Genomic DNA, 21,185 nt, shown 5'->3' with positions numbered 1-21,185 from the left:
GTGAATAACACTGATTATCTCATTACCATGGCACCTGTCAGTTGGTGTAATGTATTGGTTTAACATATTAGGAAGGGTCTGGGTATCACTGTTCATTTGTAATTCAAAAACAAAAACAAAAAAATGTTATTTGTTTAAAAACAAAATAGGCCTAACCATTTTTGGTGTCAGGCCCTTTTATCGTTTTTCGAACATTCAGCTCAATCTTTGCCACCCCACACCATTACTGACCCGCCGCCAAACCAGTCAGGCTGGAGGATGATGCAGGCAGCAGAACGTTCTCCACGGCGTCTCCAGACTCTGTCACGTCTGTCACATGTGCTCAGTGTGAACCTGCTTTCATCTGTGAAGAGCACAGGGCGCCAGTGGCGAATTTGCCAATCTTGGTGTTCTCTGGCAAACGTCCTGCACGGTGTTGGGCTGTAAGCACAACCCCCACCTGTGGACGTCGGGCCCTCATACCACGCTCATGGAGTCCGTTTCTGACCGTTAGAGCAGACACATGCACATTTGTGGCCTGCTGGAGGTCATTTTGCAGGGCTCTGGCAGTGCTCCTCCTGCTCCTCCTTGCACAAAGGCGGAGCTAGCGGTCCTGCTGCTGGGTTGTTGCCTTCCTATGGCCTCCTCCACGTCTCCTGATGTACTGGCCTGTCTCCTGGTAACGCCTCCATGCTCTGGACACTACGCTGACAGACCCAGCAAACCCTCTTGCCACAGCTCACATTGATGTGCCATCCTGGATGAGCGGCACTATCTGAGCCACTTGTGTGGGTTGTAGACTCCGTCTCATGCTACCACTAGAGTGAAAGCACCGCCAGCATTCAAAAGTGACCAAAACATCAGCCAGGAAGCATAGGAACTGAGAAGTAGTCTGTGGTCACCACCTGCAGAACCACTCCTTTATTGGGGGTGTCTTGCTAATTGCCTATAATTTCCACCTGTTGTCTATTCCATTTGCACAACAGCATGTGAAATTGATTGTCAATCAGTGTTGCTTCCTAAGTGGACAGTTTGATCACAGGAGTGTGATTGACTTGGAGTTACATTGTGATGTTTAAGTGAAGTCTTTTATTTTTTTCAGCAGTGTATTAGCACAGTGGCATCCTGCCTCTACATCTGTCCACTGCAGAGGCAGTATCCACAAACTGGAGAAGTAATTGGTATAAATGAAGTGTTTTAGTATAATGTTATACAATGTTAATGTTAATACATATTTAGGTTGCACTTTATTTGGATAGTCTGCCTACAGATAATTTATAGACTATTTGTAAAATTTCAAATTCAATTTTCTTATTATTCAAGATAAAATTATTTGTCTATTTTCACAAATAAAACCGTGTTATGATCATAATACAACACTGTGGCTAAGGTTTAAGGCTAAGTTCTTTAATCTCTTAGAAACAAACACCTATTTCTGTGAAAAATGCCTAAAATAACATATCCAAAATGAATCAAGAATAACCCCTCAACCATTAGGCATACCCTGGGGCCTAAGCCTACCTGTCTTTCAATCCAAGTGATGTCCCTGGTTTGATTTGAGACAACACAACACTAACACACTAAGCAAGTTAAGTACATAGTGGACGTAGTTTGCATGTTGGTTTACTAAAGGAAGTACCTGAATCGAGATACAGCACGTGTTTAGCGGCTTCTCTTTACTCTGCTTCTGATTGGCTAGTAGTCCATAACTAGGTACCGGGCATGTACACCTCCCAACAAAGATCTCGTAGAAGTGAGATTCATCACTCCATGGCTAAAACGGAGCGTTCAACACACAGGGTGAAAAGACATGCTGCAGCAATGTGCAGTATGACAAAAAACAAACAAGTGGCAAACTTCCGGTCTCCGGGCTGAAGCCAACACGGATGTAGCTGAAACTACAATTAATCGAATGTCCATTTGAGGCTGGCTGCAGAAGGGAGTCAATCTCCATTGCCTCCTGTGTTAAAATGCCCAACTTTATAGCAGAATAAAACATGTTTATAGCCTGGTTTAAAAAATGGTTTTAGTGTATATAGCTTAATTCCCCCTTCATGTCTGCGTTTGGGTCCAATCCCCATTACCTCTGCAAGCCCATACAATTTTTTTATTTTGGATTACTTGGACTCAGCCACTCTCTGTAAGTGTGCTCACTTTTGGTTTATTAAATCATTGAACTGTACCTGTCCAGCCTTTGTGTCCTGCATTTGGGTCCTAAACCTCGTTCATGCATCACCCACCCTAATGAAATCATTTGTTTTATTGCACTTTGTCCATTAGTATATTATTTTGGTTGCATGTCACAATTGAGAAAACACCATAATTAATGATTAAGTGCCCCAGGATGTAATTGTTTATTGTCAACAGTTCAGCTCTGTTTTCAAGCACTGTAACCTGTAGGGAACCTGCATTTTCAGTTTAATACTTACATATTGCAAACCAAAAGGAGAGAACATAATCAAACAGTTGTATTTGTAAACGTAAATAGTTTTATTTATTGGACATTATCAGCCCCAATGCCACAGCTCTTTATTCTGGATTTGCTGTACCTAGCTGACCGTGTTCTCACGAACAACGGCTCACTTTACCGTACACTGTTTCCATGTATGTCTCTAACTGAAACACTTTCTGTGAGAGCGTCCACACAATAAAGAAGGAAGACACGGGTGGTAGTGTTTTCAAAAAGAGTTGCTAAACGCCTTAGTTCACTGATCACTTCACTGAAGGAAGCCATCTCAGTTGTGAGAGGCCCCCCTCATTTGCATAATGAGGCAGAAATGCGTACTACAATGTAAAAAGGGGAGACAAAATTAAATACCTTTTGGGGAAATAAATAGGGTATATGTGTATATTCTAAATTTCAGCATACATATGAAGAAAGAAATGTGTAAAGAGTTTAATGTATGTTTACCTCCACTCAATAAAGTTACTGCTTTAACCCAAACATAAAATACGAGGTAAATCACTCAAAATAACACAGCAGACCTTCTTGTGTTTTTGAAAGAGCACCAGGGTGTTCTCTTTCATTCTGTGTGACTTTGCATAAGATTCACTGTGTGAGATGATTATATGGGGGCATCAGTCTGCTAGATACAGAAAATATACTGGTGCTTTTATAAAGGGAGCAGTACTGCCACTAGGTGATGTGTGTCTTACTTTTCCTTCTGCACTGGTGAAGGTAATCAGCCATCTGACACATTCTGTGTTGTTTCCTGTATAAATGGTGGAATACACACAAACATGCTTTACAAACCAAGGAAATGAAGCAGATCACTGAGCACAAATACAGCTTGCGGAGCATTTTGTGGTCAATCATTATATGGCACATCTGGATCATTCTAAGAAACTATTGTCTGCATGATAAGTACTATAATCAGATGATGATAATAACACTATGTTTGATAAGTTTTCTGTTGATTTTATGTTTAGTTTTTGAATTGTAGTTACTGGTAAATTAGATTTACCAATACATTTTTGCAAGGTAACTGTTAGGATTTGGTTTTGTGCTGTTGCTTTTCCTGTGTTTATTTGATATTGTCATGGTTTGGAGTTTTGTAGTCTAGTTTATTATTTTATTCATTCACTTTAAGTTTTCTTAGTAACTGTCTTTTTGCTCATCCTAGTTCTTAGTCCTGTGCTTAAGTTCATGTTTAGTATTTTCCTGATCTGTGTACTTCTGTGTTTTATCATTATGGTCTGTCTTAGTCCTTAGTCTTATATCTCCATGTTTTAGTGTAGTCTTGTCTCCTGTTTGGTCCCGTCTCTGTCCGTGTCCTGATTTTGCTGTCTTTCCATGTTTTGTGTTTTACTTTGGTAGATCTGTCCTTGTGTGTTCCTGTGAACTTTACTTCCTGTTTTATTTTGGTAATTTTCAGTACCTGGTGTCCTTGTCTAGCTTAGTTTGATTACCTGATGTATCTCAGCTGTGCTTCCCTCCCTGCTTTTTACCAGTATAGGCTATATATTGTCCTCAGTTGTCTTCAGTCTTTATCACATCCTTGTGTTGTCTGTGTTGAGTGTTCTGTCCTGTACCTGTGGATTAATCTGTGGTTTGTACCTTATTCCTTTGTTTTGGATTTTTCCCTATGGATTATGTTTTTTGTTTGGACAATTGCCACTGAGCTCCCAGTGTAAGCCTGTTTAGTTTTGTTAATAAATCTTTGTTGGACTGCAATTCCCTCGCCTCTGTCTGCATTTGGGTCCACCCCTGTTTCCTGCCGCTGCACTCTAATACCCATGACAGTAACAGTGTTTAGAGTGGTGACTTATTTGCATATAAGGTGTCACAAACAATAAAACTAGTTAGTTATTGGCCTTTTGATAGCATTTGATGAAGATGATCATGAGCAAGAATGAAACTCAGTCATTGCATATCAGTTTGCATACCAAGGCACAGAAATTGCACACTGCAAGCTTACAGCATTGTACAAGAATTATATCTTATATCAAAAAGAAATATGTAGATTGTACAGAGCTAATGTATATTTTTGTTAATTAAAAACCTATAAACATTCAGGTAAGCTAATCTTACAGATTCTTGATTTAAACGCCTCTCTATGAGCCATCACTGTGAACTGGCTGGCAACACACTTCAGCCTTAAGGAAGACTAATTCTGCCTTAGGACCACTGCACCTGGAACGGTCGTGGTCTGTGCACAGAGAAACACAGAAAAATGAGTCCCCATTAGTTGTAAAGATCAACTGAATTGCACATGCACACTGAGGAATGAGAGCCAACCAGTTTTGATGCATGTGATGCGACACAAGTAGACCACACAGTGCAAGTGCTCAGACAGCTGATTTCCATCAGGTGGCTCATTGGCTCACAGCAAATGTGAAGTCACTTTACTATGTGAGCAAACTTGAACACCAACATACTTTATACTTTACAGCAACTATAAAGTCAACAACACTGAACTGATGTACGAAAACTGCAACGAGATGAAAAGGGGAAAGACAGTGTCAGGGCGAGAGAGAGAGAGATCACCAGTTCATCATAGTTTATAATAATGGATAAAAACGTTTCATAGAGGACAGCTATATGACGTGGATCTGTCTGTTTGTCACTGTTAACAGACAGTGACACTGCAGTGTAGTTCATAAACTTCACAGCTGCAGCAGAACACTGTTTGAGTGTCTGTCAGTCTGGGCCAAACCAGAAGCCTATTTTCATTCGAGCGGCCTCTCCCAACTTGGACTTATTCTCATTTTTGCTGAAATCTGATTGGCGCAACAGCGCCAATCAAATGAGTTCACCTTCCATCTGTATGAGTTTAATCTCCAAATGTTTTGTCGGGGCTGAAGGTTTGTTTGACAAGTGCAACAGAGACAGGGGCGAAAGAATGTCTATCTCCCTCATTCTCCATTCTTCCTTTTACTTTACTTTACTTTAGCTTTGTTGACAGCTGACTTGAACAACATAAGGTCCAGTGCAGCAGACCTTCCCCCCAGTCGGGCATTCACGCCAAGGATGGTGCATTCAGTACCACAGCCTTACTTGGATTAGTAACTGTAATAATATTACAGTAATCCCTTACACTACTAGCTACTGGGGAAATTAGTAAATGTAAAATGAGTAAAGTAATATTAGTAGGCCTACAGTTCCTGCCGAACTCAGCTAACAGTAGACCTAGCTATGAAATTAGTTTTAATTTAATGTTAGAATATTATACTAATAGAAATATTTATACTCCACAGATTTTGTGCAACTATAATAAAGATTTTTATTAACATATTAAACTCAATCAGCAACAGAAAACTACTTCCTTAAAAGAGAAAACTTGAAACAAGATTTAACTGAAAACACAAGACTGAACACTTATTAGGGAAACCTTTTTAACACCCTCCCTCCTCTGATGGAGTAAACACTAGCCTACAGCTCCACACTGCTATCTGACCCTAACTGGTCCACTGACCCCATAGGTTTCATTTACACTGGGGATGCTGGGGACATGTCCCCACCACATTTTGAAATGGCTGATTTTGTCCCCATCACTTTTTGAAAGCATTTTTTTTTTGCTTTGAAAAAGGTTGCTGACACTTTGCTGTGCCACAAACCAGATTTTGGATGACTATGTGGCCAAGGAACAATCACTGAATAGATTTTCTTATTAGGGATTTTCTCAGATAAATTCATATTGAATGGTGAAATTCCTAAGAGGATTTTATATTCAACACACATTTAACAATAAAGAATTTTCAAGATAATACATTATGATATAGGCCAACACATTAATAAATGAAAGATACAAAAAAAAAGTTTATCTTTATATGAGTGCCATCAAATGCGCCTAGTGCTCCTGTATTGCCGGCTATTTGAATGAACTGTGTTTGCTTCTGTGGGATTACGGGGTGGTGTTTGGAAGTCATGAAACGCGTGACAATGTGTGGAGCTGTAGCATAAGTGCTATAATTGTTTCCATGACTAATCGGCTTATTGATGGTTGTGACGGCCACAATCATCAGCATTGCTGCGTTTGTCCTGTGGCAAATAAACGACGCGCCATCACCACCTTCATTTTAACTGAAAACACATTACTGAGTAAAGTCAGTGGTGAGATGACGTCCCTGACCAACTCGCTGACAAAGATTATGCCTGAGCTGTCCAACCCCGTTTTATAAACTGCGCCTCGTCCAATAATTCAGAAACATTCTTCCTCTCCTGAAAGACCTGTGCATGTCTCTGTCTCCACAGTGCCATCACAAGCCCTACTGGCAGCTCCTAACCGCTTGAGAGACCTCTCGAGCTGTCTTAAATAACTGGGAGAGTTAGCTTTGAGAAATTTGACAACTTGCTTTTATTTTTAATTTTAAAAGTAGGAGTAATAATAATTATCAGCACTTAAGACTAAAATGGCACTTTGAGAAGCTTGATAAATACCGGCCCTGATCCTAGAAAGGCCCCTGCCAAAAGGACTCTGTCACTTCATTACTCAGTGACCTCCACTGACTACCCATGGCCTCCGGAATTAAATTCAAGTCACTAAAATACAGAGGGTAGGGGTTAATAAACTGAGAAAAAAATCATAGATGAAAGTGGCAAAAATCATAGAAGTGGGAACAAAACTCAGAAATTCCTTGAAATTAAAGTCACAAAATATCTTCTGAATACGCCCAATTCACGGCAAAGTCTCGAAGATGCATGATAACAGGAGTGTGGGCTAAATTTATGAGTAAATTTCCTCAATGCTAAATCGGATTGTGAAGTCTAATAGGCTATAACCTTCCACGGCATGCTAAGTACACAGCAGAGGTGTGTGTGTTGCAGCCTTACAAAGTGAAGTTTCTCTCATAAAAGTATGACTATAATATCAGAGAATATTCAAGTTTTTTACTAGATTCATCTTGTATTTTTTTTATTTTAACCCCTCTCCATTTTTTTTTATTACAATAGACCTTATGTGCAGTTGTAGCCTATCTTTACATCTTATTCATACTACACAACATGTTATTCACCGTCGTAGTACCGTTTAACACCAGCAAGGTGGTCAGAGTTTGTGAACCCTGAGTTTGCTTGATGACCCTGAGTTAACTCTGAGTAGGTTCTCTTCGTAGTACAGGCCAGTGGTCCATGATATAAAATATCCACCGTCTCCGCTTCTTTAACGTGATACAAGAACGCCTCTCTTTCTGTGTAAATTGTGAAGATGTAAATTGTGAGCATTATGTCTTCTTCACACAGTGAATAGCTTCCACACCATGTTTTAGCACGTGTGGTTGTGACTATAGCCGGTTAGGCTACTGACTGTGCCACTGTGCACTGACGTGAAACACCGTGAAAGTTTGACGCTGCACAGCCCCGGTCACCGGTCATGGTCAATTGAGCTGAAAACCGGTGTTATAACGATATATGCTGCCTTGTTGAAAAATGCTACCAATATCCCCCTATCAAATAATGCTCCCACTACAGAATAATTTTATATTGCACCCCGCTGCAATGCGCCTCTGGTTTACACAGACATATTTTTAAGTATTTTATTCATTAGCAAGATTGCCCTTACTTATTACTTCAAAAACACCAAAGTACTAAGATGACATAGCGGAAACCAGGCAAGATTTTATTTTGAAGCGCGTGGAGGGCACCAGGCAGTAGGGCATGAGATGGGAGGCTCCAGGCTGCAGCTATACAGTCTTGCCAACGTCACCAACACTAGAGACCCACAAGGTTGTGTCCAGAGTCCATTCCTGTTCACACTATACACCAATGACTGCATTAGAACTCACATGTTACAATATATATCAAGTAGGCTACTCTGATGACGCCATCCTTGGACTTCTCTGTAACAATAACTATTAAGCTATCAAGACAGTTATTTTAATACATAGGCCTAAGTGTTTTTGTTGTATAAATGAATCAGATTATGCTGTAGACCTTCAAGAAACTTTAGGATGACACCTGCCTACTCAGTGTATATAAGGCACCACTATTCTGTACAAGACCAGGTCAGGCAAGCCTGAGTCAGTCAGAGTGACAGAATACTTAAATAAATGAAAAAATCCAATCTCTCATTTTCGGCTCTGAGTAGGCCTATCCCTGGCTCAGCTTCCCCTATGCTGGACCTTCTGCTTGTATTGATAGTACAGCTATACACATGAGAAGAACATCAGCAATAAATATGATTTACATCAATCCATTTTCTAATTCTATGCATAATGTGATTGCCTACCCAGCCCTGCACAAACCCCTGTACCTGTCACTGTTTTCTCTGGTTACATTGACGTTTTCCTCCTGCTGCTCCTTCTGCTTCTCCTGCTGCTTCTGTTATTTCTCCTTCTCCCGCTGCTCCTCCTGTTCATCTTCCTCTTCCTTCTCTCCCTCCTCAGGATGATACATGGCAGGGTCATCATCACGCTGTCTCTCTGCATCCCCACTGACCCTAACAGCTTATGTACAGATACACAGTTTCCTTGCCTATAGAAGGATGTTGTCTTTGTGTGCAAACTGTTGTTTATAAAGAGCATAATAGAGTATAATTTCTCATAGTTGCAACAGTAAAATGTATATATTTCTACCAGTGATAGTAGATGACACTATGAAGGAGATGATATGACAATGGTGATGTCACCTATTAAGGAATTGTTTTGGTGAAAGGTCAAAGTTCAGTCAAAATGTTAACTGTTTAGTTTTCACTGTTGATTTGGGATTTGAGGGAGTGTGATTTCTCATAGTTCTGGATAGACTAGTGAAGATGATGATCTATAGCCTGCAAAGTGTAAAGTATAAAGTATGTTGGTGTTCCAGCTTGCTCACATAGAAAAATGACTTCACCTTTGCTGTGAGCCAATGTGCCACCTGATTGAAATCAGTTGTCTGAGCACTTGCACTGTGTGGTCTACTTATGTCGCACCACATGCATCAAAACTGTCTGGCTCTCATTCCTCTGTGTGCGTGAGATTCAGTTGATCTCTACAACTAAAGGGGACTCATTCTTCTGTGTTTCTCTTCTCTCATTCTTCTGTTGCCAGCCAGTTCATGAGAGGGACGTTTAAAGTTGTCAACAGACTGTGAGGAAGCAAACAACCTGCGGTGCAGCTGGCCTTTGGCCTTGGACTGTTTCCTGCTAATCAGAAATTAGAGTGTTGCCAGAAGTCCAGATTTTCCCTTTGACTTTAGTACATTTATATTAAATAATAAACCAAGCCTTTAAACCTTTTCTGTGATGTGCTATGTTGCCTGTTGCTGAGAATGGTTAGTCAAATCAAGAATCTGTAAGCCCACTGCAAAGTACTGCAATGGCTGTGTTACACTATGTCTGCCATAGTCCAATTTTGTGGATGAAAAGATTGGATCTTTTACTTATGTAGCATTACCATAGTTTAGATACGACCTACTGAATACAAGTAAAACTCTGAAGAATCTATAGCTCTTGTTTTCCTGTTTTTTTTTATGTTGTCCAATGTTTTGAGAATATGAAAGTTTACAGCTCACACAAAAATATACTTTAGTTCTGTACAATCTACATTTTTCTTTTGGTATAATTTAGGATTTATTTCTTGTATAATGCTGTAAGCTTACAGTTTGCAATTTCTGTACCTTGGTGGAAAAAGACTGATATGCAATGACTCTTTTAGTCAGATTTTTGCTCATTCAAGTTTTAAATAATTACCTCCATTAAATGGCATCTTTAGGACAATATGGACTAACTAGTTTTACTGTTCATGACACCTTATTTGTAAATAATATGAAGTCACCATTCTGTAAACACTGTTGCCTTGCAAAAATGTACCGTAATTTGAACTACAAATCAAAAAGTTTACATTCTCTTCATGCTACACACAGAGAACTTAACAGATGTGAAATGTGGTAACATATAAAATAAATAAAGTAAAATACAACACTATATTGGCTAGAGTTATTTATATACACAGAGGCCTAAAGGCTACATACACGTATACAGACACAACATTCAGTAGTACATTTTTTCGGGGGAGAATATAAACAGGAGCAATAAGATGATAATATGGTTTTAATATAAAATTATTTTATTACATAAAAAAGTCTGATATTTGGGAAACACTGTCCTTGACAGCTCGGACACGGTTCAATCCTCCAAGTGCTTGATCCAGAATGAATGTTGATAAGCAGGTGTCTGTTAAGATGTGGGCACAGCAGTCTTTGATTTCAGTTGTTTGGAAAACGTGAGTCCCATTTTGTCCAGACCGAACCTTAAGTAGCAGCCTTAAGTTCAAGATGGGCCAGCATGGCTCCTATCCTGGCTCTCTTTTCTCCCCTCCCCACCCGTTGTGGTGTCTTGTCGGGTTAATCTGGCTGGTGGATCGAGATCTGCTGCTTTTGATCTAAAAATGTTGTCTTCCTTTTCCAATGACTGTATTTCTGTCACAGCTAATTTGTGTTTCAGCAATAAAGCCGAGGGGGAAAAAAATAAATATAAAAGTGTAGTGTTGCCTTGGTTCAGTTTAATTCATATTTAGTTGACAAACTGTTAAAAGGTTTTTATTCAATGTATAGGCTAAATGTTTTTACAGTTGAATAATTTTAGGATGGCTTTAGGCCTACAACATTGACAAAAATTAGGTAGGCTATTCATTTCCTAAAATGTGCATAAACTAGAGTAAAGCGCCTGCTATCTGTGCAACCTCAGTGAGGACTTCCCCTGCCTGATGTCTGTATCTCATCGACAGATCCTTCGCCCTCTTCACTTCCTTTATGTTCTCCTCCAGGTTCTGAGTCAGTCTTCCTTGCTCCTGGTAAGTTGCTGCAACCTCCTTCACTTGCTCAGCCATTTGACCCTTGCTACGGAGCAGCCAGCCAATCAGCTCTTGTAGCGTGGTACCCTTTGAGATGGTGGCCTTGGCACTCTCAGAAGTGCCCTTCACTTCATCCTGAGCTAACTGCAGATGTGGAGGCAGTGGCTCCTCCTCACTTTCCCCCTGTGACCCCACAGGAACCACATTGAGGGAGAAGTCATAACCCTTTATTTTAAGGGAGACCCGGTACTGGGCCTCTGGGGAGAGAGATGGAGATTGAAACAGAGAAACAAAGGAAACTTGATGCAAGGAAAACCTGCTATCACATTGCCCACACTGGCAGGGAGCTGAGTATGTCACTTACCATGCTCATCTCTGATCGTCCCCAAACATTCGGCTAAAGCCAGGGAATCATCGTGGTTACAGCCGTATGTCTGTCGCAGGTTGCGGATGTGTCGGACCATGGCCTCGTAGCGCTCTTGCTGTTCGTTGAAGGCCTCTGCCATGTCAGAAAACCTCTGGTCCAACTCTGGCACACACACTCGTCTCATCACTAGCCTGCCTTTCCGCTTCACAGTATGTACATCTTGGGGTAGACAAAAAATAGTATCACACAACATGCACACACACTGACACACAAAAAAGAATGCATGTAGTTCAACTTCATTCATCATTGTGTCCATTAGACGTGTACACATTTAAGAAACAGACACATTTAGAGAGATGATGTACTACTGTGCGCTGGCCGGTTCTGCCTGGCTGATCCAGCTCTATTCAAGTCAAATGGTCCAGGGTGCAGGAGAGGCTGCCTCTGAAATAGCAGAGTTATTTTCTTTACATAGATATATATATATATATATATATATATATATATATATATATATATATATATATATATATATATATGCCACTTTTCAGAAGACATGAAGTACTAATAAGACGCATGTAATTACTTGGTCATAAACACAAATGTGTCATGTGGTCATTCTGCCTGGCGATCTTATTATTGACCACGCTTTGTATTTGTAAAAGACAATCAAACAATTATCTTAACAAAAGACTGTTACAGGAACTTATTTGTGAGACAACTGCATAGCATGATTCATACATTAACGAGTAGCCTATAGTCCTCTAAGTTTAATTAATAATAGGTTTATCCAGTAATCTCACTGAAGCAGAACCAAGCTTCTCGTCTGAACTCGAGTGAAGCCACTTTATAATCTCATTAACATTTACCTAAAAACTCAAGTCATACCTCGTTGCCGGAGTTTTCACCGGAGAAGCAGCAACAGCAGAGAAAACGTAGCATTTTCTGCAGCTCCGGTGCCTCTCGGTTTTTTTCAGGTCAGTTATTTTTGACAATGAATGTAGTCCGCATTCCACATTACGTCAACGTCATGCGACTGCTGAAAAACCTGTCTTCCTGGTTTATTGCTTTAGGGATTACTGTAAAGAGATATGAGCGTGACAGACGGACAGGTGCACCTACAGGTGAGCCACAGGTAGGTAAACAAAACGCTGCTGTTTTGATTGGAGAAATTCCTTGATATAATAAAATCTGAAATCTGCTCTATAAAGTGATACAAATTACTAAAGTGTTTTGGTCCGAATACCAAAACGTTTTCTCTAAAATCGGTCTAAATGGCATAGGTTAATAAAGGTGTTATGCACTGGAGGTTTATGTGTAATGTGTCAAGTTTGCCGGCCGGCAGAGGGTGAACGCGAGTGTGTCCAACCAGAGGAGGAGCCGTAGAAGAAGAGGGAAACCACAACCCTCTCAGCTAAAGACTTCAGGGTTTCAAAACACACTACCCTAACTTGTTTTAGTACCATTTTAACGCCTGACAGTAAGCTAATTTTTATGAGTTTCTCTGTGAGAGTTTTCAAAGAGAAGCTACCGTCAAACTGGCTAGTTTTTATTTCATAAAGCCACAACAAGCTGCCGGCTGCCGCTGCTACTAGCAAGCCAACTGTCAGTTGCTGAGCGACAACAAAGAGACTGCGGCTGCACACTGCTGTACACTGGCGGAGCTGCAGGTGTTGTGATTTAATTTAACGGAACAGATTACATTAATCGGGCTGACATGACCGGGGTGGCCTCTCCAGAGAAGGCGTCAAGCTCCAAGAAGAAGAGCGAGAGGAAGTGTGCCACTAAAGAGGAGTACAGACAGCTGTCCAGCATCATGGGAGTCATGAACAACCTGAGGAAACAGGTGTGCGTGCGTGCGTGAGTGAGTGAGTGAGAAAACGAATGACAGAATGAAAGAGTGTAACTTCGATGTAAAACAGGGTTTAGCAAGAGGCAGTTACTGTACGTGTGTGTGTGTGTGTGTGTGTGTGTGTGTGTCCCTCTGTCTAGATACTTTCTAACTGTGTGTTTCCTTCAGGGTACTCTCTGTGATGTGACCCTGGTAGTTCAGGGGAAACACTTTCCTGCCCACAGAGTAGTGTTGGCTGCTGCCAGCCACTTCTTCAGCCTCATGTTCACCAGTAAGTGTGGACACCAAAACACATAATCATGGACAGGGCAGACAGCTTGTTTTGTTGTTGTTGTTTTTTTGAGATTTTATTGCTCCCAATGTGTTGCACTTATGTGTGCCTTTCAGAACAAAGATAAATTTAGATACAGCAACATGACACTAAAAAACATAAATAATGGTGTGTTCATGTGATTAGTGAGCTATGGCAGAGGGGAAAAACTTCTTCTAAAACTTGCCCTTTTCTCTCTTGAGTGTCTTGTATCTGAGTTCAGATGGGAGTAGAGTGAAAAATGGGTTGAGCCCAGGTGGACCACTACAGTGAGAACATTGCCTCTGCTGCGATAGTGCTAGTGTGATTTGTAATGGAACTTTATATTTTGGGAGGTCACAGATGCAGAGATGCCAATAAATGACTACCTTTTATTGAAAAGTATCAAAATCTGTACTGCTTTTTAGTACTGAAAGTTGAATAAGAAGCAAAAGGAAACAAGTCAACTGTAATGTAGGACTACAGGTAAAATCTCAGTCCTGTCTTTAAATATTGTGATCATTAATAATTATTATAAGCCAGTATACCATGATTATTTAGTTCGTGAACCAAATTCATGATATATAGGATTACACATGATTGATTGTGCAATGCTCCCTAAACTGTTGCCAGGCACAGCAAGAAAAATGTTTAATTCTGCCATGTGTTGTTTGTATGTTTAGTATTTTCTGTAAAGTCTACCTCTGTTTTTCCTCACCTCCAGCCAGAATGATGGAGTCGATGTCCCATGAGGTGGAGCTCAGGAGTGCTGAGCCTGAGATCATTGAGCTGTTGATTGAATTTATCTACACAGCTCGGTAAGAATCTTGGATAAAAGTAGAGCATAGATCGGGACACAAAAGAGTGGTCATTTATAGGTACAGTGCATCTTAAAGTTTACATATAACACTGTGACCTTCTGGTAATCATGATTGCTTAGAAAAGTTCCTAAACTTTCGATTTAACCATTCTCTTCTAAGTGTTACTTTCACCTAATTTCATCAGAAACACCTCCTTAGTGGTAAAAGTGTGTGTGTATATGTGTGTGCCAGGATCTCGGTGAACAGCAGTAATGTCCAGTCTTTGCTGGATGCAGCCAACCAGTACCAGATTGAGCCTGTGAAGAAGATGTGTGTGGAGTTCCTCAAAGGACAAATTGATGCAACGAACTGCCTCGGTAAGAACAGAAATACAATCAAGTCTATCTCATTTGCTTTTACCCTACAATTTGGTGAGCCCTTTGATCCTATATTTATTGAATCATCACCAACAATTATGAAACAGCCAGAGGGGCTAAACAATTCCAGCTCAGTGAGTTGAACTGGTTCTACCAAAATAAAGAGTTTTTTTGTTTATTTAAGTATTAAAGTCATTTTCCCACCTACAATGTGTTTAGGTCAGGCCTGCCAATCAGTCATTAGATTAAGTGACCCATGTCCTGTCCCCCCTGCAGGTATTTCTGCCCTGTCAGACTGTATGGACTGTCCTGAGCTGAAGGCAGCAGCAGAGGACTTCTTCCAGCTCCACTTCACCGAAGTCTACAAACTGGACGAGTTTCTGCAACTGGACGTTACGGAGCTCACACATCTACTGCACCAGGACAAACTCACTGTCCGTGCAGAGGCCCAGGTACACACGCACACGTTCTTTGAATTTACGCTTCATTTCCTTTCTGCTATAATTTTTAAGAATTGGCTCAAGAAACTGTTGGTAATTTGGAGACACTTTGATGCCTAAATTTGGGGACGTAGCAAAACACCATAGAGACCCTAACAATTTATTAAACATTATGATAAATACTTCTTTTTACATCTTGGATTACCAAATGAATGGGGTTTCATCACATCAGGACAAAGCTTGATTGATGGCTTTGGCTAAAAACAATACCCCCTATAACCTGAATGTTTCCACCTGTTGCCTTTGTGCTTAGATTTATGATGCAGCAGTGCGCTGGCTGAAGTACGATGTGTGTAACAGAAAGCAATATATGGTGGAGGTGTTGGGGTGCGTTCGCTTTCCTCTGGTCTCCAAAACCTTCCTCTCCAAGACTGTGCAGGCTGAGCCCCTCATCCAGGACAACCCACAGTGCCTCAAGATGGTCATCAGTAAGTAGAAGAAGGTAGAGAGGAACACACACAATACTGAGTATATTGTATTCATGTGAAGGAACATTGTTATATTAGTAAAATTTTAAATATTAATAAATAAAAAATGTCCTGTAGATGTGTAACATATGAGCCACCACCACAAAAACTCTTACTTATATATTGTAGATAATTCAGATTCATAAGAGCAAGTTGACATTAAAACTGAATTAGGCTAAGGTCTGCTGGGTTGACATGAGCTCACACATTCACACACACACAAAACAAAAATAAAAACAGCCTGTGCTTTTGTCCCAGGTGGGATGCGCTACCACCTGCTGTCTCTGGAGGATCGTGAGGATCTGGGAGAGAGCAGCCGACCGCGACGCAAGAAGCACGACTACCGCATTGCTCTATTTGGAGGCTCCCAGCCTCAATCCTGCCGCTACTTCAACCCCAAGGTACTAGGCTCCACATGCAAACAGATTTTACCCACAGGGGCAGTAAGCCAGTAAATAGATACTGTACATACTTGTGTTCAATTTTTAAGTGTGAAACTTGTTTATTTGAGGCTCTACAGTATTTTGAACTGCACAGTTCATATTAATTGGATCAGATATTGCACAAACAATGAAATGTTTAAGTGTCAGTCTGGCTTTCCATGCAGGACTCCACCTGGACAGACATCCGCTGCCCCTTCGAGAAGCGCCGAGACGCCACAGCTGTCTTCTGGGACAATGTAGTCTACATCCTGGGTGGCTCCCAGTTATTCCCCATCAAGCGCATGGACTGCTACAACGTCCTGAAGGACAGCTGGTACTCCAAGCTGGGCCCGCCGACGCCTCGCGACAGCCTGGCTGCCTGCGCCGCCCAGGGCAAGATCTACACATCCGGCGGGTCGGAAGTAGGTGAGCACAGCAAGCTGGAAGGGGTGAACTTGCCACCTGGGATTGGAAGAGTTTGTGTATCTACTGACTGGGATGGTTAAATTAAGTTTGGTGTGGTTATTACTTCCATTATGATTTACATGTCAGGAAAGTTATACATCCCACCTCTGACAACATGTAATCACAGTGTTGCGTATTCCACATGTATGCCTGCAGGCAGCTCTGCCCTCGACCTTTTTGAATGCTACGACACAAGAACAGAGTCGTGGCAGGTGAAAACGAGCATGCTGATGGCCCGCTGCAGCCACGGCTCAGTGGAGGCCAACGGGCTCATCTACGTCTGCGGAGGGACGGTGGGCAACAATGTGTCTGGCAGGGTTCTCAACAACTGTGAGGTTTACGACCCCAGCACACAACAGTGAGTTACATAAACATACAGCTCAGAAATGTAATATGAAGGGAAAGACAGTTTCCTTATTGATATGTACTGGCTGACACAGAAGGAACTGCAAAGATGATGTAAAGAAATGTCCTTGTTTACCACTCTGTATATTCATATTGATGTAATAAAGTCACCAGTAAGCTTTTATCAGATTAAGAGGTCAGAGAAATTTCTCTACAAAGGAGCAGGGAGATTTTCATCAACACAGAGGTCACAACTGGAGTTTCAATATCTTTTACCTGACAGTAATCATATGCACATACACAAAAGTGGAACATCACATAATGTTGGTGTCGGTGTTCTCGGTTACACTGGCCATCTTCCTGTCCTCAGATGGAGGGAGCTGTGTGGGATGAGAGAGTCCAGGAAGAACCATGGGCTGGTGGTGGTCAACAACCGGATCTATGCTGTTGGAGGGCAGGGGGCACTGGGTACAAAAAAAATTGATCTTACTATAACCCCTACAGTGATGAAGAATGAGAATGTAATGTAAGAATGAAATAATACAATTGAACATCGTAGCTGTAGCATGTAATAGTAGCAAGAGTGTCCCATATTGCCACAGTATGATACTGTGTTTGTGTTGTTTTTCTTTTTCTAGGTGGACTGGACTCGGTGGAGTACTACGACATTGCCGGTAACGAGTGGCGTGCTGCTTCAGCAATGCCGTGGCGGGGTGTAACGGTGAAGTGTGCAGCGGTCGGCGATGTCATCTATGTGCTGGCGGGGTTCCAAGGTGTGGGGCGGCTCGGACACGTCCTGGAGTACCACACTGATACTGACAGGTTGGTATTGACTAAATATTGCCAAAATAAAACAAATATAGCTGATGTGTTTGTCACTGATATGTAGTCACTGGTGTGAAAAACTGAACCACTGCTTTGACGTTTCGTTAACTTTGTTTGGTCAATACAAATTATTTTGCTCCACTACATCATTAATTGTTGCGGGTGGTTTATTTTGCCAGGTAATCATTACTATTAAATATAATTAGTGCTTGAACCACCAGGATCCTTACTAGTACATTTATTGCTAAAGACAATTGTATGCACCATTTAAGTTGTAGTTCTCTACAGATTCATTAAATAGGACTTCTTGATACAATCCCCGAAGATTCAGCAATGTAGCAGCATGGAGTCTGTCTTGAATATGACCACCAGGTAGAGCCACCATTGCGACACATCATCAGTTGTGAACCCCAACGTCATTGGGTGTTTCGGCCTTTTATCACAAGACACCCTCTGTTGAGGCAGGCCCACCACAGGATATCAGCCCTGGGTGTGTGTCTCATAGATGGCATGTGGTCATTTAGTAGGTACAGTCATTTCAATAAGATTTTGACCAGAGGACCAGAACTGGTCTCAAGTTGGTAGTTACGATCTCGGATGGAACTATGAGTCTCTGACCCAAGTCAGCACGTATTTCCCAGTCCTTGGCTCCATACAGTGGGCCAGGTGTATCTGCCTAGCGTCAGACTGGTCTTACACCCTACCAAGATGTGCTTTAGGTTTGCCGGAGCAGAACACAAAGGGCAGGCTGGGTCCTCTCCCAACCAAAGATTTAGGTTGGTGGGCAGCTGATGTAGCCTTTTGCCACATAGGTTTCTTTACTCCCAGGCCAACCCCCCCTCTACCTTGCTGGACTTGGCCCACAATGTCCCGGTGCTGGAGGGCAGATATTTCCTCAGCTACTGCAGTAGCTGGAGTCCATTTTGGCATGAGTCAGACTGACCTCGTAAATGGTAGTAGGCCACATAAGTCGGGACAGCAGGCCAAACTGGAATCACCATGGGTTTCTCCATGATCGTTGGTATTAACTCACCATTTACTTTAGTCATGTCATCCATATATGCTCTAATTGGAGGAAGCCGCAGTCCACTGTTCAGTTGTTCCCCTCCGACTACCCATTTCGAACGTCAAATGATGAGCTCCATTGCCATGGTGAAGGCCAATGGAGAAATGGTACAGCCTGCCATTATGCCTTACTTCAGGTGCAGCCAGCCGGTGGTGTTATCACCTGTAGTTACGCAGAACTGGAGGTCCTGAAAATTTGCCTTGACCAACTTTGTTAAACACCCTGGGACTTGGAAGAAATTGAATGCTGCCCACAGGGTCTCATGTGGCACTGATCCAAAAGCGTTAGCTAGATCCAGGAATACCACATGGAGGTTTTCCTTCTGCTTCATAGTAGTCTGCATTTGATGCCAGATGATGCTGGCATGTTCCAGATGTCCTGAGAAGCCATGTATTCCTGCTTTCTGCACGGTCGTGTCGATTTATTCATTCCACATCAGAAATGTTGACAGTCTTTGGGCCATGATGCCAAAAAAAGATCTTTCCTTCAACGTTAAGAAAACTGATCTGGCGGAACTGACTAATGGTTGAAGAGTCCTTTTCTCTGGGGATTACTATTCCTCCTGCCCACCGCCATGCTTTAGGTACAATTCCCTTTTCCCAAGCCACCCGTAGCAACCTCCAGATGTGGAACATCTTGGATTGTTCTTGTACACTTTATATAGCATCCCATTGGGTGCTGGGGCTGATGCTGTTCTTGCCTGCTTTCCAATGTTTAACACCTCATTCCAGGTAGGGGGCCTTATATCTATCTGATGCTTTAGTGGGTGGATTGGTGGCATGTCATCAGGAACTGTGACTGGCTTCTGCCTTCGGGCATCGGAATAGGTGTTCCTCAGGTATTCTTCCAGTTCCTTTATTGCCACCCTAAGGAACCCACCCCTCTCCTTATCGAAAAGGCTTTTGACAAGCCTGTATGGATCCGGTGCTGCTGCTGTGTTATATTCTGTTCTGGTCTTCTGAGTCATAGTCATTTCCATTCCTGAGTCCAATACCATGTGGTCTGTCCGTGAGTCTTCTTGCACCCCTGCTCTTGCTGACTCTGGGGGTATACTTCTTGATGTTTTCATAGCATTTGTTGGGTGGGCCCAAATCACTAACTTGTGATGGATCGTGCTGGTATGAGTAGCTAGCCCATGCCAGCCCCGGTGGGGTCTTTTTCTCCTGTAAGCAGTCTCTTCAGGCTGTCACTAAGTCTTTCCCTTGTTGTCAGGTGCCCTTTCATAGCAGTCACTGGTTTCCCAGGTATACAGAAAAATAACAAATTAATGTTGAATTCTGTCAGTAATAAGCACAATGGGAATCCATTAAAAAATTGCTTGTTAAAACTCTGTTCCTGTTCCATGCCGTCTCTAAATCAATTTTCTTCTGTGCGTCCAGATGGGTGACTTGCAACAAGGTGCGAGCGTTTCCTGTCACCAGCTGCTTGATCTGCGTGGTTGACACGTGCGGAGTCAATGAAGACGAAGACATGGACCTCATAGACTCCCACTCACACGCTGCAGCCACTGCCTCTTCATCTGCCTCCACCTCATCATCCTCGTAGGACAAGAGGAAGATTCGGTGCATAGTGAATTGTGACGTTTGATGAGAGAGGTGTGCGTCCTGTGGACTGTGGAGCTGATTTACATGAGTCAAGGCCCGGACAGCTCATACTCATGAATATTCATGTCTGTATTTAGGCAGCAAACTGATTATGTTCTTTAATTATGTGCAGTAGCCAAATTCCTCTTTAACTTTTAGCTGTGCCAGAATTGTAGGTCCTAATGTTCAAGTGCCAGTGGGACGCTGTCCACAAATGATCTGGCAAGGACACTTTTAATGAGAGAGTGTTGTTAGGTTGGATATAAGAAATCCAAACCCCTCCTCCTAAAAAAGTCTAGTCTAATTATTTTATTTAAATTTCTTTGTCCTTATCCTTCTTTCTTTTAAACTTTGTAATGTTGTTTTTGTAGCTTGTGAATTACTTGCTGGTACAGACTGTAGATATACTGCATTTATGCAGTTGGAAGACTTGATTGTGGTGTGTGTGTGTGTGTGTGTGTGTATATATATATATATATATATATATATATATATATATATATATATATATATATATATATATATATATATATATATATATATATATATATATATATATATATATATATATATATATATATATATATATATATATATATATATATATATATAGTGTAAGAGTGCTTTGGTAATGCACTGT

General features: G+C 41.5%; 2 protein-coding genes across 5 annotated transcripts; one reads left to right on the top strand and one right to left on the bottom strand.

Annotated features, from left to right (window-relative positions):
• Nucleotides 1–10,438: 10,438 nt before the first annotated feature.
• On the bottom strand, nucleotides 10,439–12,596 carry si:ch73-345f18.3. Of its 3 annotated transcripts, none has more exons than XM_038725283.1 (4): nucleotides 12,443–12,596; nucleotides 11,920–11,998; nucleotides 11,552–11,773; nucleotides 10,439–11,444 (listed from the first exon to the last, which is right to left on the bottom strand). In XM_038725283.1, the coding sequence occupies exons 1-4, from the start codon at nucleotides 12,494–12,496 to the stop codon at nucleotides 11,047–11,049; spliced, it is 753 nt and encodes a 250-aa protein (XP_038581211.1). In that variant the 5' UTR covers nucleotides 12,497–12,596; the 3' UTR covers nucleotides 10,439–11,046. The 3 variants fall into 3 exon arrangements, with proteins under 3 accessions (XP_038581211.1, XP_038581212.1, XP_038581213.1); XM_038725284.1 differs by having other exon boundaries at nucleotides 11,923–11,998; XM_038725285.1 differs by having other exon boundaries at nucleotides 11,901–11,998; nucleotides 12,443–12,588.
• A 225-nt stretch (nucleotides 12,597–12,821) lies between these two features.
• klhl7 (kelch-like family member 7) lies at nucleotides 12,822–21,026 on the top strand. 2 transcript variants are annotated; one of them, XM_038725281.1, is made up of 12 exons: nucleotides 12,822–13,400; nucleotides 13,575–13,677; nucleotides 14,420–14,513; nucleotides 14,748–14,872; nucleotides 15,149–15,324; nucleotides 15,626–15,800; nucleotides 16,098–16,240; nucleotides 16,447–16,687; nucleotides 16,883–17,084; nucleotides 17,442–17,539; nucleotides 17,710–17,893; nucleotides 20,342–21,026. In XM_038725281.1, the coding sequence occupies exons 1-12, from the start codon at nucleotides 13,272–13,274 to the stop codon at nucleotides 20,505–20,507; spliced, it is 1,836 nt and encodes a 611-aa protein (XP_038581209.1). In that variant the 5' UTR covers nucleotides 12,822–13,271; the 3' UTR covers nucleotides 20,508–21,026. The 2 variants fall into 2 exon arrangements, with proteins under 2 accessions (XP_038581209.1, XP_038581210.1); XM_038725282.1 differs by lacking the exon at nucleotides 20,342–21,026 and having other exon boundaries at nucleotides 17,442–17,597; nucleotides 17,710–17,883.
• Nucleotides 21,027–21,185: the final 159 nt, after the last annotated feature.

Source organism: Micropterus salmoides, unplaced genomic scaffold, assembly GCF_014851395.1.
Source record: "Micropterus salmoides isolate LMB-PRFRI ecotype aquatic unplaced genomic scaffold, ASM1485139v1 Ms_hic_scaffold_17, whole genome shotgun sequence".
Taxonomy (NCBI): Eukaryota; Metazoa; Chordata; class Actinopteri; order Centrarchiformes; family Centrarchidae; genus Micropterus; species Micropterus salmoides.
Note: the sequence above shows the minus strand (reverse complement) of the source record. Positions and strands in the feature narration are given on the sequence as shown.

Coding starts and splice junctions, on each gene's coding strand:
- si:ch73-345f18.3 (XM_038725283.1), bottom strand. CDS start 12,496: ATGCTACGTTTTCTCTGCTGTTGCTGCTTCTCCGGTGAAAACTCCGGC. Junction 11,999..12,442: donor GTGAAAACTCCGGCAACGAG/GTATGACTTGAG, acceptor CTGCTATTTCAG/AGGCAGCCTCTCCTGCACCC. Junction 11,445..11,551: donor GACGATCAGAGATGAGCATG/GTAAGTGACATA, acceptor CTCTCTCCCCAG/AGGCCCAGTACCGGGTCTCC.
- klhl7 (XM_038725281.1), top strand. CDS start 13,272: ATGACCGGGGTGGCCTCTCCAGAGAAGGCGTCAAGCTCCAAGAAGAAG. Junction 14,514..14,747: donor GAATTTATCTACACAGCTCG/GTAAGAATCTTG, acceptor TGTGTGTGCCAG/GATCTCGGTGAACAGCAGTA. Junction 17,085..17,441: donor TACGACCCCAGCACACAACA/GTGAGTTACATA, acceptor TCCTGTCCTCAG/ATGGAGGGAGCTGTGTGGGA.